Below are 14,672 nucleotides of genomic sequence, written 5' to 3' on the forward strand. Positions count from 1 at the left end.
TTTTCAAGGAACTCTAGCAAATTAGTCAAACATGATTTACTCTTCATAAAACCATGCTGACTCTGATGGGATGCATTTTGACTTTCCAAATGCCCCATTACTACTTCCTTAATAATAGATTCCAACAATTTCCCAATGACAAACGTTAAACTAACTGGTATATAGTTTCCTACTTTCTGCCTCTCCCCCACCTCATCCCCACTTTTTTGAATAAGGGATTATATTAGCATTTTTCCAATTCACTTTCCAGAATCCATGGAATTTTGGAATATTATAGCCAATGCATCCACTATCTCTGCTGCCACTTCCGTTAAGACCCTAGGATGTAGGCCATCAGGTTCTGGGGACGTGTCACCCTTTAATCCCAATAGTTTGCTCAGTACTTTTTCTCTAGTGATGGTGATTGTTCTAAGTTCCTCCTTCTCTATACCCTTCCTCCAACTGTTACTATTGGGGTGGGTACTAGTGTCCTTCACTGTGAAAACTGAGGCAAAATATTGATTAAGCGTCTCTGCCATTTCTGCATTCCCCACTATTAACTCCCCAGTCTCATCCTCCAAGGGACCAACATGCACTTTAGCTACTCTATTTCCTTTTACATACTTGTAGAAGCTTTTGTTATCAGTTTTTATATTTTGCGCTAGTTTTCTTTCATAATTTACCTTTGCTCTTTTTATTTTTTTTTAGTAACCCTTTGTTGATCTTTAGAAGTTTCCCAATCTTCCAGCCTGCCACTGATCTTTGCAATTTGGTATACCTTAGTTTTTGCCTTTATGTTATCTTTAACTTCCTTGCTTAGCCGTGGATGCTTTTTCCCTCTCTTACCATCTTTCTTCCTCTTTGGAATATGTTTTACTTGGGAGGGATTGAATATCTCCTTAAATATCTGCCACTGTTCATCAACTGTCAAACCTTGTAGTCTTCCTGCCCAGTCCACTAGGGCCAAATCTGCCCTCATGCCTATGTAGTAACCTTTGTTTAACTCCAGAACACTAGTATGGGACTCAAATTTCTTGCTCTCAAACTGAACATGAAATTCTAGCATATTATGGATCACTCTTTCCTAGAGGATCCTTTACTATGAGATCATTAAATAATCCCATCTCATTAAGCAAAACCAAATCCAGAATAGCCTGCTCCCTGGTAGGTTCCACAACATATTGCTCCAAGAAACAATCTCTAATACACTCTATGAACTCTCCCTCAAGGCTAACCTTGCCAATTTGATTAGTCCAGTCATATTAAAACCACCCATGATTATTGCCGTGCCTTTCTTACATGCTCCCAGTATTTCCTGGTTTATACTGTGCCCTACTGCTGAACTAACTCTCCCCCTCCCTGATGTGTCAGTGTCCAAAGCTCAGACTCCAGCTCATCAACTCTAAGCCAAAGTTCTTCGAGCAAACATTTGCTACAGATGTGGCCATCAGGAACCACAATGGGGTCCACCAGCTCCCACATCATGCAGGTACAACACATCGCCTGGCCCTGCATCTCTATTTTATTTAATTAGTTTTTCAATTTGTTTTTAAATTTCCTACTGGTCTTTAGTTTATCAATCTGTAAAATATTTCTCCTATTTACCTTTAATCTGAAAACAAGTTAGAATAGAGATTCAAAATACACTTTTTAAAATCAACTGGAACTTGCTCTCTCTGCTGAGTTCCGATCCTGGGCCCTAGTAGTCACCTTTAATTTAAAATCAACATAGGATAGGTAGTTCAAACTAGCAGTTACTTACCAACCAATGAAACTTACGGTTTTCCTGTTATGTCACTCTTTGCTTTTTTTCACTTGGCGACGGTGACTGCAGAGGACATTCTTCCCAGACTGCTTCACAGCGATGGTGACTGCAGAGGACACTCTTCCCAGGCTGCTTCACAGCGATGGTGACTGTAGAGGACATTCTTCCCAGACTGCTTCGTGGCGACGGTGATTGCAGAGGACATTCTTCCCAGACTGCTTCGTGGCAACGGTGACTGCAGAGGACACTCTTCCCAGACTGCTTCCCGGCGACGGTGACTGCAGAGCACACACTTCCCAGACTGCTTCCCGGTGACGGTGACTGCAGAGGACACATTTCCCAGACTCCTGCAGTGATGTTCTGGAACTGAGACAATTGACCTTCAACAACCACAACCATTTTCCTTTGTGCTAGGTTTGATTCCAACCAGTGGAGAGTTTTCTCCCTGATTCCCAATGACCCCATTTTGCTTGGGCTCCTTGATACCACACTCGGTCAAATGCTGTCTTGATGTTAAGTGCAGTCACTCTCACCTCACCTCTGGAGTTCAGGTCTTTTGTCCACGTTTGAACCAAAGCTGTAATGAAGTCAGGAGCTGAGTGACCCTGGCAGAACCCAAACGGAGTGTCAGTGAGCAGTTTATTGCTAAGTAAGTGCCACTTGATAGCAATGTTGATGACCTTTTCCATCATTTTACTGATGATGGTGAGTAGACTGATGGGGTGGTAATTGGCCGGGTTGGATTTGTCCTGCTTTTTGTGTACAGGACATGCCTGGGCAATTTTCCACATTGTCAGGTAGATGCCAGTGTTGTAGCTGTACTGGAACAGTTCTGAAGCACAAGTCTTCAGTACTATTGTCTGAATATTGTCAGGGCCCATAGCCTTTGCAGTATCCAGTGCCTTCAGCTGTTTCTTGATTTCACGTAGAGTGAATTGAATTGGCTGAAGACTGGCATCTGTGATGCTGGGGACCTCCAGAGGAGGCTGAGATGGATCATCCACTTGGCACTGCTAGCATCTAAACTCTTTGCCTTAACCACTTCCTGTAATAGTAAGTTCCACACTCTAACCAGTGTAAAGAAAATTTCCTCATTTTCTTATTGGATTCCTTAATTAGTAACTATATTAAACTTATGTTCCCAACAAGTGGAAAAGCTCTCTTAACATTTAAAATTAAGAATGGGTCGGACAGAGTCTCCATCAGGTCTCCTCTAAGTCTTCTCTTTTCTAAAGAGAAGTTCCAACCTGCTCAATCTTTGACAGCTGTAATCTCTCAGTTCCAGTACAATCCTTGCAGATTTTTTTGCACTTTTGCCAGTCCTTTTAGGTCCCTTTTATTCACCAGCTGAAAGGCAAAGTGTTCTTTATTAACACCTCTCTTTTCTGGTTCATTTTCACCCCAGTTTTCCTGAACAGATTGACTCCTTGCTGGAGTGCACTTTCAAAGATAACCACAGCCCTCCTGCAACCAACTTGATCATATTCGAGTGTCAACCGGCTGTTCTGACACTGGAATTAGGGAGGGAAATGGAGTCACGGTTGAGTTAGATCCTTCCTTGACCTGGTACTCCAGAGGTTTCCAGTAGGGATCACTGTTACTAATTTTTGCAATGCTTTATTCCCAAAAATATTTAGAAGTTTATAAAAGCAAGATACTATCATTCTAAATGCAGTCTGGTGGTGTTCTATTGCAGTTACAGGTGAGCTGATTGTATTGGCTATAATTGACAGAGACAATGGACCTTTCAGGCATGTTCCAACCCAAGAGTTTGAAGTATTTGCTAAAGACAGGCCTTCTGGAGGGCATACGGCTTCACTGACAGTAATCATCATCATACAAGACATCAACGATAACCAGCCCTTCTGTTTCCCACATACACACAGGTACCTTGTAAATTAATTATTTTGTTTCTGTAAATACTGGTAAAACCAGAAGAATTCAGCTAGGTGATGGTACATACAATTGCACAATGGGGAACTGGCCATTTACAGGGGAAGATTTGTTCTGTGTGCAGTGTGTGCTAAGACTGAAATAAATTGATGATTTTGTTTAATAAGGTTCATTTTTTTTAAAAGTTAAAATATTGAATGGGCTGGGCTTGTATCGAAGGGCAAGATACAGAAGAATACTGATGTCAGCCTGGGATTGAATCGCCTGCTTATCTGTGTGGTACAGCGACACCAAAAAAGTGAAAAAACACACACACACACTCTTCATATTGAAAAGTATTTTGTAATTAGTTCTGCAGTTTACTGACTTAGCATCAGCATTTTATACGGTTATTTGCGATTGTGCCTCGTGGCCTGTAAATTCTGGGATACCTCTAAGGGGTGCACAATTTGCATCTGTACAACATAGCCTTACAATCTCACTGAGCGGTAGACCATCAAGCAGAGCTTGAGCACTCTATGGCTATCTGCAGCAAAGCCCTCTATTCCCATCTTTTGATTTAAGTTCTAAGTTTTTGATAGTTTCTATTTTGAATGGCTTGATTGGAGCTGTAGGAGCATTGGCCTCTAATCTTCAAAATGTTGGGAAATCTGAGTTAAACAGCTGTAACATGGGACTTCAGCAACATCACTGTTACATAGTAACCTACTGTCTAAAGGTGCTGAGGGACTGCACAGCAGAAACAAAATATTGGAGCTGGTGAGATAATGTCTCTTAAGGTGTTGTCACATCTGTGCCAACTAACCACCCGCTGAAATAACACCAAATGATTTGGATCGCTCATGGACAGTAAAGGCAAGGGTAATGGTTCCTCTTAGATTCACCTGACCCAGCACACAAACTGGATCACTGTCACCCCTAGAGGCAAATATTGACAACCAGGGTATATCCATCTTACTTCCTCCTCCCACTGGCAAAATCTTTGAAGAAGTAAATGGTTAGAAAGTAGAAGACATGCACTGTACTTTCGCAATGGGGTATCAGGAAAGCAAAGTACAGTAAGCAGATTATTCATAATAGATGGGTTAATATCCAATGTGTTGTGTTTGATTTTCAAACAGAATAAAGGGGGATGTGGAGAGCTGCAATGCCATGGATTTCCATGTAAGACTAAAGCAATGACAGGATCCTGGCAGTATATTGGGCATGTGTGCATGACTGCTGTACATTGAATGATGCAGTCACTTAAATAAGAGTATTGTCTATTAAAGTCTGCCCTAAGAGTTTTTCTCAATTGGCTCTACAAACATTTCAGTATCCTGTTCTGCCACTGCTCCCCTTTTCTACTTGCCTTATGGAACTTCTGAAAAGTATAAATTACAATATCTTGGTTGTCTTTGGGCTGTATTGCAAAGCTCTCCCCTGATTGGCCAGCACTTTGGAACCTTCGTGAAGCACAACTTCAAATGTTAAATCAATGTACCTTATTCTTTTCAGGTCATGTCTGTGAGTGGTTTAAAAGGGTCAGCGGGTAGCCTTAGTCACACAAATTCTGGAAATAATGGTAGTACCATTGGTCTTTCATAAAATAAAAGAATCAGGATAGCTGTCAGGTTAGTGGGCTTTACTGTACAATATTCCATGTTAATAGTTACAGACCAGCTGCACTTTCATGAAACAGAAGCCCTCTCTATTCCACAGGGTCCATGTGGCCACTGCTGGTTGTGAGACTTGATTTGATATATTCTTTTGTTACCTAGAAAGAGCTAGTGGCAAAAAATGCAACCCAACCTCCACCAGGGCAGAGCTATCTCTGTCATTCATAATAGATTTGAGGCCTGACTCCAGATGACTACAACATTCTATACCTGCTTCCCTTCTGAATTATATACCGTTCCCTTGAAAATGACCAAGTTGGATTGCCTTGGCCAGTTTTCATGGTAGCAATGTAAAGATTCTATTTTTTAAGCTCCTACAATGTGAATGCATCTGCCTTGCATGCCATCTCCCCAGCCAACTCCTCTTCCTCAAGGCCAGAAGATTGTTATGTCAGGTTAGATACCTGCATACTATTGAGACTCTAAATAATTAGGGTGCCATTGACAACCAGTTAGTGATTGGAGATGGGGTGAAACTTGAATGAGGCATGAACTACACAGTGCTGAAGCCAAAAAAGGTGGCATATAAGTTGGCATTATTATCCCTTTTGAGAACCCAACAAGGCTGAACAAGCTATCAGCTACTGCACATTTTATAAGGACACAGAGTGATTTGAAGAACCATTCAGGCATTATGTGGTTTTCATCCAAATAATTTCCATGGCCTTCATGAACATGGCAGGTGCACAGCTCCTCAGTACCACAAGATGCCATGTGAAGAGGAACAGAACCAGCCTCAGCATGCAATAAACTGGGTGATTTGCCCAATGTACATCCACATTGACAGCGTACCCCTGATATACGCTAAATGTGAATGTATCTGCTTCATACCTGCCTCGATCACCATCTCCTCTTCCAGCAGAAGGATTCACAAGCCACGAGGCACAATCTCAAATAACTGTTCAAAATGCTGATGCTAAGTCAGTAAACTTGCATTGGTAGACCACTCTTAAGGTTCAGATATTTTGTTTTAACAGCTGAAGGATCTCAAGTTGTACTTTGATCAGAAACTTGGGCTTCACCAGTGCTCCTACAATTTGTTCCTCCTTATTTCATCTCATGCTCCTTTTGTAGCTCGCCACCAAAATCTCCAGAAGTGGATGTATCTATGGTACTTCCTGTGGTTGGAGTGAATAAGGCAGGATGCTATTAAATGTTTGGTTCAAAGCAGCAAATGGTTTCTGCCATAAGTTACCTACAGGATGAAAAGAACATATTTTAGTAGGAGTGCCATGAGAGAGAGTGATTGAGAAAAAGAAAGAAAAAATTATATATGTATCTTCCACAATCTCAAAATGTCCCAAATGACTTTACAGGCAATAAAGTTCTTTTGAAGTTAGCCACTGTTGTAATGTGGGAAACGCTGTAGCAACTTTGCACACAGCAAGGTCCCACTGTCAGCAATGAGTTAATAATAAAATCTGTTTTTAGTGATGTTGGCTGAGGGATAAATATTAGCACGGACACCAGGGAGAATTCCCCTGCTCTTCTTCCAACAGTGTTATGAGATCCTGAGAGGTCAGACAGGGCCTGGGTTTAACATCTCATCTGAAAAATGCCACCTTCGACAGTGCAATAAAGTGTCAGATAAGATTATGTGCTTAACTCTCCAAGTGAGGGTTGAACCTGCAACCTTGCAACTCAGAAGTAATACCACTGAGCAAAGACTAATAAACTTGAGCAGGTAGATCAAGAATGAAAAGAAAAGGATGATATTAAAGTGAGGTTGGAGAGGGCTCCTCCATTTCCCACATTATTGTCTTTGAGTCCAGAATATGGAGTTTCTCCTCTTAAGCAGCCAAAAATTGCAAGTGTGTGGGACCCCTTTGCTCTCTCTATGATGCCTGTTTCATACTTCTCCTGCAAGTAGATAAGAGAGAAATCAAAGTGGAAAATACTAGAAAGTAAGAGGTCAGTCAACATCTGTAAAGGGAATTCAGGTGTGCATCCTTCATCAAAATGAATGTAGCCTACTTGTCAGAAACATTATATTCAGTCTTTTCACTTTGCAGGTATGGACTGACCTGGGCATTTCCACTACTTTCTGTTTTTATTTCAAATTTTGAATATTTTCAGTTTTTTCTTGTTCTTAGCTAAAAATTGGGACAAATGTGGGTGTAAGAAAGATATGAGCGGTTGAAGTGTAAGTCAAGTAGCCCACTAGGCAGCTTATGGGAGTCTATGAACCTGCAGCATGCCAGCAACTCAAAACCCACAAATTTCTTCCTTAAATGCTCTCACTAGGGGGTACATTGGAGGTTGCATTCACCCTTTCTCCAACTTCTATCCAGGCTGATCTGGTTAGATTTGGGAGGACCTCATCATTGCAAATAGAAACACCCCCCTGCAGGAACACCGCCTGCAATGAAACCTCCAAAGGTACATCTTCAAAACAAAAGCAGTTCTCCTTTGGTGGAACTAATTCACGGTCTTCAGTAGCAGGACAGCTTAAAAACCTACAAGAACGACTTGCATTTTTATAGTGCCTTTACTATAGTACAACAACCCAAGACAGCTCACAGCAGCATCAATCAGACAAAATCTGACACTAAACCATGTAAGGAGATATTAGGACAGGTAGCCATAAACTTGCTCAAAGAGATTAGTTTTAAGGAACATCTTAAAGGGGGACAGAGAGGTAGCAAGGTAGAGAGGTTTAGGGAGGGAGTTGGAGCCTAGAGTCTAGATAGCTAAAGGTACAGCCACCAATGGAAGGACAAAGGAAATCAGGGATGCACAAGAGGCCAGAATTGAAGGACATCAGTTGTCAGTGGGTTATACGGCTTGAGGAGGTTACAGAAATCAGAAGGGGATGAAATCACGGAGGAATTTGAAAACAAGGATTGTCATGTTATGATATAATCCTTGGACTCATTTACTGTACACGACACAAGGCACCAATCATTCAAAAGGGATTGGGTAAACACGTTGTGGGTTTATTTATTAAGACTAGGCACATGACAAGGCTCTTACATTGTTGTATAGCTTGGAGGCATTAGGAGCCCTGTCTGTGCTCAGCTCAAAGTGAAAGTGAAACTGAGACTGAATCACATGTCACGTTTCCCTTCTAGTGATGTCATGCTGATATCCCTTAAAGGCATATTACAACAAGGTTGAGAATTTTAAAATGAAGGGCGTTAGTGGACTGGGAGCCTACATAGGTCAGAAAACTCAGAGGTGAAGGGTAAAATAGACTTGGTGTAAGTTGCTGAACCCACTTCCCAGTGCACTATCAGCTAAAAGCATTACTGGAGCACAAAACGCTGAAAGAGAAGCAGCCCTACCAATGGCACAATGGGATCATATTATTGACTCCCCTTCAAGGGATCAGGCCAGGGTAACAAATCTTTCCAAGATCACGACTGCAGCACCATAAAGATCACCAGAACTGTTGTCCTACTCATATGTATGCTACAAATGAAAGCTCTGTCACCTTAACTTTCTATACTAATCCAAACATCGAACCAAAGGGGCAGCAGTGAAATTTCAAATCTCACTTCTGGCTGTGAAATTCTGCTTCAATCAATATTTTTCCCTAGATTTCCATTCCACTGTGTACGGAGTTAACCATCACTTGTGAACCAAAACCTGTAATATGCAATGGGAAATCTGATGGCCCTTATACAGCAGTGCAATTCCTACAAGTCCTTTTGCACTCCCTCTGATCACTATGCTCCATTTTGTGAGATACCTGCCCTGTTTCCTTGTGCCTGGTCACAGAATGTTACCTATTATACACAAATTGTTATTTATAATTAATAAGAAAGATATATGACCAGGAAATTCAGAAGGAAGTTCTATTTTTCAGATCTGAAAAACACAAAATTTCTAATTTTGTCCTTTGCTTAGCATTCAGATACCAGAAACAACCAAAAGCGGCACAACAATTGTGACCATATCCTGTGAAGATAATGATGCAGATTTTGCAAATAGCCAGTTCACTTTTTCACTTCAGCCTGGTCTCAGGACGAATGGAAGATTTGCTCTGAATGGGAAAAATAATAATACTATTGCGGTATGAGAGTTTCACTTTTCAGCCTACGTATTGGATAAATACCAAACCAACCAGTCTATCAAGGTTGTAAATAATGACTTTACAGAAAAAAACCAACTTCCATTTAAAGAAAAGAAATCATAGATGAATTCCAATGACAGCCAAGCAAAGCTTGCCCGGTGGCTCATTGATAAAGGCACCTGCTGGTTTGGTACTGCAACAGTCCTCAGCAAAGGCCTTGGAATTTTCTGTGGTATGAAGGAGGGGCACCACATTTGGCATCAGTGCTCACTGATGTGGGAAAGTGGGGGGCTGCAGTAGGAAGGTGGGGGTGCGGGAGGGTGAAAATCAGCCTGAACTACCACATAAGGTGAAAATCTGATTGGGCCTGCTCATTGTAAGGCCACCTCCTTGGCTCGCACATGACGTGGCTGCCTGGTCAAGCTATCCATGGAGTGCAGGTACCTGTGCAACCCTACCCTAAAAAAAAGCAGAGGGAGAAAAAAAGAGTCAAAAAGCTTTAACCATACCTTTTGGTCTCCATAAAGGAAGTTGATAGAAGAGGAAGGAGGAGGATTATTAGATGGGCAGATTAGTTGGACAAGTGGACTTCTTGAGGTAGATTGTCATCTTATTGCAATGAAGGGTATGTTTTCTTTTATCTTTAATAATCAACTTAGTATCTCAGGTGAGAATGTTTTGTGTGGGGTCAGTTCCTGGAACAAGTCTAAAGAACACCACTGCCACACTGCAATTCAAGCCTAACCCATTTAATATTTTAGCTTTAAAAAAGTAAAGAAATATATTGAACAAAATGCACTATAGTTGAAGTCCATTCTGAATATCAATCATCCTCTACATGATGAGAATTGTGTCAGTTAAAGTTAACTAGAGATGGAAGCAAACCAGGATAGGCTAATAGAATTGACATGCGTAGTCCAGAATTTACATAATGAGCCAAACAAAATGTGAGTGGGTCAAATAATGGCAGATGAAATTTAATGCAGAGAGTTTAAAATATTGCACATAGGAAAGGGAAAATTACCAAAATTACTATACAAAAATGGTTATTCAAAAGCAATAACAGATACAAGACAAGGAAATTCAGAAGAAACTCCAAATTTTCAGTTCTGAAAGTAACATTTCGCAAGTAACATTCGCGCCACACAAGTGTCAGGCAATGACCATCTCCAACAAGAGAGAATCCAACCATCTTCCTTTGACATTCAATACCATTACCATCACTGAAACCCCCACTATCAACTTCCTGGGTGTTACCATTGACCAGAAACTGAACTGGACTAGCCATATAAATATTGTGGCTAGAAGAGTAGGTCAGAGGCTAGGAATCCTGCACCGAGTAGCTCACCTCCTGACTCTCCAAAGCCTGTCCACCATCTACAAGGCACAAGTCAGAGGTGTGGTGGAATATTTTCCACTTGCCTGGATGAGTGCAGCTCCAAAAACACTCAAGATGCTTGATACCATTTAAAACAAAGCAGCCCACTTGATTGGCACCCCATCCATCACCTTCAACATCCATTCCCTCCATCACCGATGTACAGTGGCAACAGTGTATACCATCTACAAGATGTACTGCAGCAGCTTCCAAACCCATGACCTCTACCACCTAGAAGGACAAGGGCAGCAGATGCATGGAAACACCACCACCTGCAAGTTCTCCTCCAAGCCACACACCATCCTGACTTGGAACTATATCACTGTTCCTTCACTGTCGCTGGGTTAAAATCCTGGAAAACCCCTGCTAACTGCACTGTGGGTGTACATACATCACATGGACTGCAGCAGTTCAAGGAGGTAGCTCACCACCACCTTCTCAAGGATAATTAGGGATGGGCAATAAAAGTGCTGGCCCAGGCAGCGACACCCACATCCCATGAAAGAATAAAAATATACACAACTGCTCATGTTGTCTTTTGTTTAGCATTCATTGTCCCATTATCCTATTTCCACTGTTTAATTTAAAGCAATATTATAGATTCCATAATCTTTACTAGGATACGTACTTCAAAATCAACTCTCAGATGCCTTCCTTCCAAGGTAAAATACCCAATGCTCTCCTGTCTTTCCCCATTACTCAGACTGCTGACCCTAGGGATCAGCCTTGGATCTCCTTTCTGCTCTGTCACCTGCCCTGGAATGCACCTCTTGTTTCTCGGAAAATAGAACTGGAGAAGTATCCAAGAAGTCTGACCAAAGCACTGCAGAGTTTAATTATTACTTCTGTTGACTTATATCCTACCATGTTATATATGTAGTTGAACATGTGATTGGATTTATTGATTATTACGCTGAACACTTGACCACTGAGTCTACCATGATTCTTAAATCTTTCTTAGCTTCATCCTTGGTTACTTCACACCATTTTTGTTGGTACTTTTCCTTACCTCTGTGTAAACTTAAACTTAATCTGCCATTCTTTAACTCATTCCCTAATTTCTGAGCTACCCATGTCAATTCTATTAGCTTTTCTGGTTTGCTTCCATCTGCAAATTCAACCAATTTATTTTGTGTATTAGAATCCAAATCACTAATGTATCTTAAAAACAGTATTAATCCCAACACTGAACCCTGAGTCACCTCAGTCAGAATTTCTACCCCAACCTTACATTACTTGTCTACCTGTTTTTCTATCCTTCACCCAGTTTATTATCCATGCCCAAAAATTGGCTTGAATCTACAAAGTGTTGAGCGTGATTAATAATCAGAGCGTGGAACTTATCAAATGCCTTTAGAACTCCAAGTACACAACATTGTCGAGTTGGTTTGAGTTGCCACTTCTTCAAAGAAACCAAAATGGTTGGTTGTGTGGGTTTTTCCCATCTAAAGCAATGTTGACTGCTGTTTAAACTTCAAGCACAAATGCTAAGGCACTTCTGTTTAGTTGTTCAGGTATTTCCGGGTGCTGAAGTCTCTATTACAATTAATGCCTTCCATTCTGTTCTGGTAGGTTATTGGAAACTTGAACTTTGAAGCTGTTACTAATCTTGAAGATAGCAACGTCTATGTGATATTAATAGCTGTTACAGATATTGCCCCTCCATATTATCAGGGTGAGTGACTAACCCTTATAAGTTATGATGATTTGAAATGCACTGTCTGAAAGGGTGGTTGAAACAAATGGTCTTAGAATGAAACTTTAGAACATAATTACAAATCATATACCCTGGATGTCATACATGTTATTATTTAACTTTATTTTTTAAGAAATTAGGAATTTATCTTGCAGTTACCTTTTGCCTAGGGACTCATCAGATAGGGCAATTGAGTTAATCATTCAACATTGTTGGCAGAGAAAAGAATTTTACATTTTCATTGTACATTACATTTTTTTTATCTGCTGGAAGTATGCAGAGCAAGCAGATCATGGTGTCAGAGTTTAACGTGGGTGCTGCCATCCTGGAGCTTATCGCTCCAACTAGTGTCATCTCCTAACCTCACACAAGTGAACGCACATTCAGCAGCAGAAAGGACCCTCTCTCCCCCCAACCCCACCACCCCACCAGGGTTATTTTAAAGGAATTATCATCTACTTGCAAGTTCATTGCCAATTGAATTTTACTAGCTGCTGCTGAAATTGTAGAAGTGTTTAAAAGCAAAAAACTGCAGATGCTGGAAATCCAAAACAAAAACAAAAATACCTGGAAAAGCTCAGCAGGTCTGACAGCATCTGCGGAGAGGAACACAGTTAACGTTTCGAGTCCGTATGACTCTTCAACAGAACTAAGGAAAAATAGAAAAGAGGTGAAATATAAGCTGGTTTAAGGGGGTGTGGGACCAGGTAGAGCTGGATAGAGGGCCAGTGATAGGTGGAGATAACCAAAAGATGTCATAGACAAAATGGCAAAGAGGTGTTGAGGGTGGTGATATTATCTGAGGAATGTGATAATAGGTGACATTAAGGGTAGAAAGCAGGACGAGCAAGGTACAGATAGCCCTCGTGGGGGTGGGGTGGGGGGAAGGGATTGAAATAGGCTAAAAGGTAGAGATAAAACAACATGGAAATACATTTAAAAATAATGGAAATAGGTGGGAAAAGAAAATCTATATAAATTATTGGAAAAAAGGGGGATCGGAAAGGGGGTGGGGATGGAGGAGAGAGTTCATGATCTAAAATTGTTGAACTCAATATTCAGTCCGGAAGGCTGTAAAGTGCCTAGTCGGAAGATGAGGTGCTGTTCCTCCAGTTTGCATTGAGCTTCACTGGAACAATACAGCAGGCCAAGGACAGACATGTGGGCATGAGAGCAGGGTGGAGTGTTGAAATGGCAAGCGACAGGGAGGTCTGGGTCATGCTTGCGGACAGACTGAAGGTGTTCCGCAAAGCGGTCACCCAGTCTGCGTTTGGTCTCTCCAATGTAGAGGAAACCACATTGGGAGCAGCGAATGCAGTAGACTAAATTGAGGGAAGTGCGAGTGAAATGCTGCTTCACTTGAAAGGAGTGTTTGGGCCCTTGGACGATGAGGAGAGGGGAAATAAAAGAGCAGGTGTTGCACCTTCTGCGGTTGCATGGGAAGGTGCCGTGGGAGGGGGTTGAGGTGTAGGGGGTGATGGAGGAGTGGACCAGGGTGTTCCGGAGGGAACGATTCCTGCGAAATGCCGCCGGGGGGATGAAAGGAAGATGTGTTTGGTGGTGGCATCATGCTGGAGTTGGCGGAAATGGCGGAGGATGATCCTTTGAATGTGGAGGCTGGTGGGGTGATAAGTGAGGACAAGGGGGACCCTATCATGTTTCTGGGAGGGAGAGGAAGGTGTGAGGGCGGATGTGTGGGAGATGGGCTGGACACGATTGAGGGCCCACGTGGGTGGAAAACCGTGGTTAAGGAAGAAGGAGGACATGTCAGAGGAACTGTTTTTGAAAGTGGCATCATCAGAAGAGATGCGACGGAGGCGAAGGAACTGAGAGAATGGAATGGAGTCCTTACAGGAAGCGGGGTGTGAGGAGCTGTAGTCGAGGTAGCTGTGGGAGTTGGTAGGCTTGTAATGGATATTGGTGGACAGTCTATCACCAGAAATTGAGACACTCACCGATCGGGAAATCCTAGCCTTTGTGTGCCCATTAGTATTCTGTAGCCAGCCCATTGAAGTTCTCATCTGAATTCTCTGCAGTAGGATTTGTATGTGACCTTACCCACAAGGGAGCTGGCAACTATGCCGCTCTGCCCTTCCCAGGCTTTGGATGCCTCATGCCCCATGTCTCACCTATGCTGATCCTACCTTTAAGCCACCCTCTAGAATTATGTGCAATGCCAGTATCTGAGCTGGTGGGTGAGTGTGAGAGTGAGTGACATGTTTCTTCTTAATGACCATCTTTCTGCTCTTCCACCACTGCCTGGCCAGTTTGCAGTTCTTGGGTATCTG

The 14,672-nt window shown here is 42.0% G+C and overlaps 1 protein-coding gene across 1 annotated transcript in view; it reads left to right on the forward strand.

Moving 5' to 3' along the window:
* Positions 1-14,672, forward strand: part of LOC144696803 (cadherin-related family member 3-like) — a 125,515-nt gene that overhangs the window by 87,397 nt on the left and 23,446 nt on the right. Inside the window, exons 8-10 of the mRNA XM_078568550.1 lie at positions 3,441-3,630; positions 9,145-9,310; positions 12,261-12,363. Coding sequence (XP_078424676.1) covers positions 3,441-3,630; positions 9,145-9,310; positions 12,261-12,363 — 459 coding nt within the window. The remainder of the gene's footprint in view (positions 1-3,440; positions 3,631-9,144; positions 9,311-12,260; positions 12,364-14,672) is intronic.

Source organism: Cetorhinus maximus, chromosome 22 (assembly GCF_964194155.1).
Source record: "Cetorhinus maximus chromosome 22, sCetMax3.hap1.1, whole genome shotgun sequence".
In the NCBI taxonomy this organism is placed as follows: domain Eukaryota; kingdom Metazoa; phylum Chordata; class Chondrichthyes; order Lamniformes; family Cetorhinidae; genus Cetorhinus; species Cetorhinus maximus.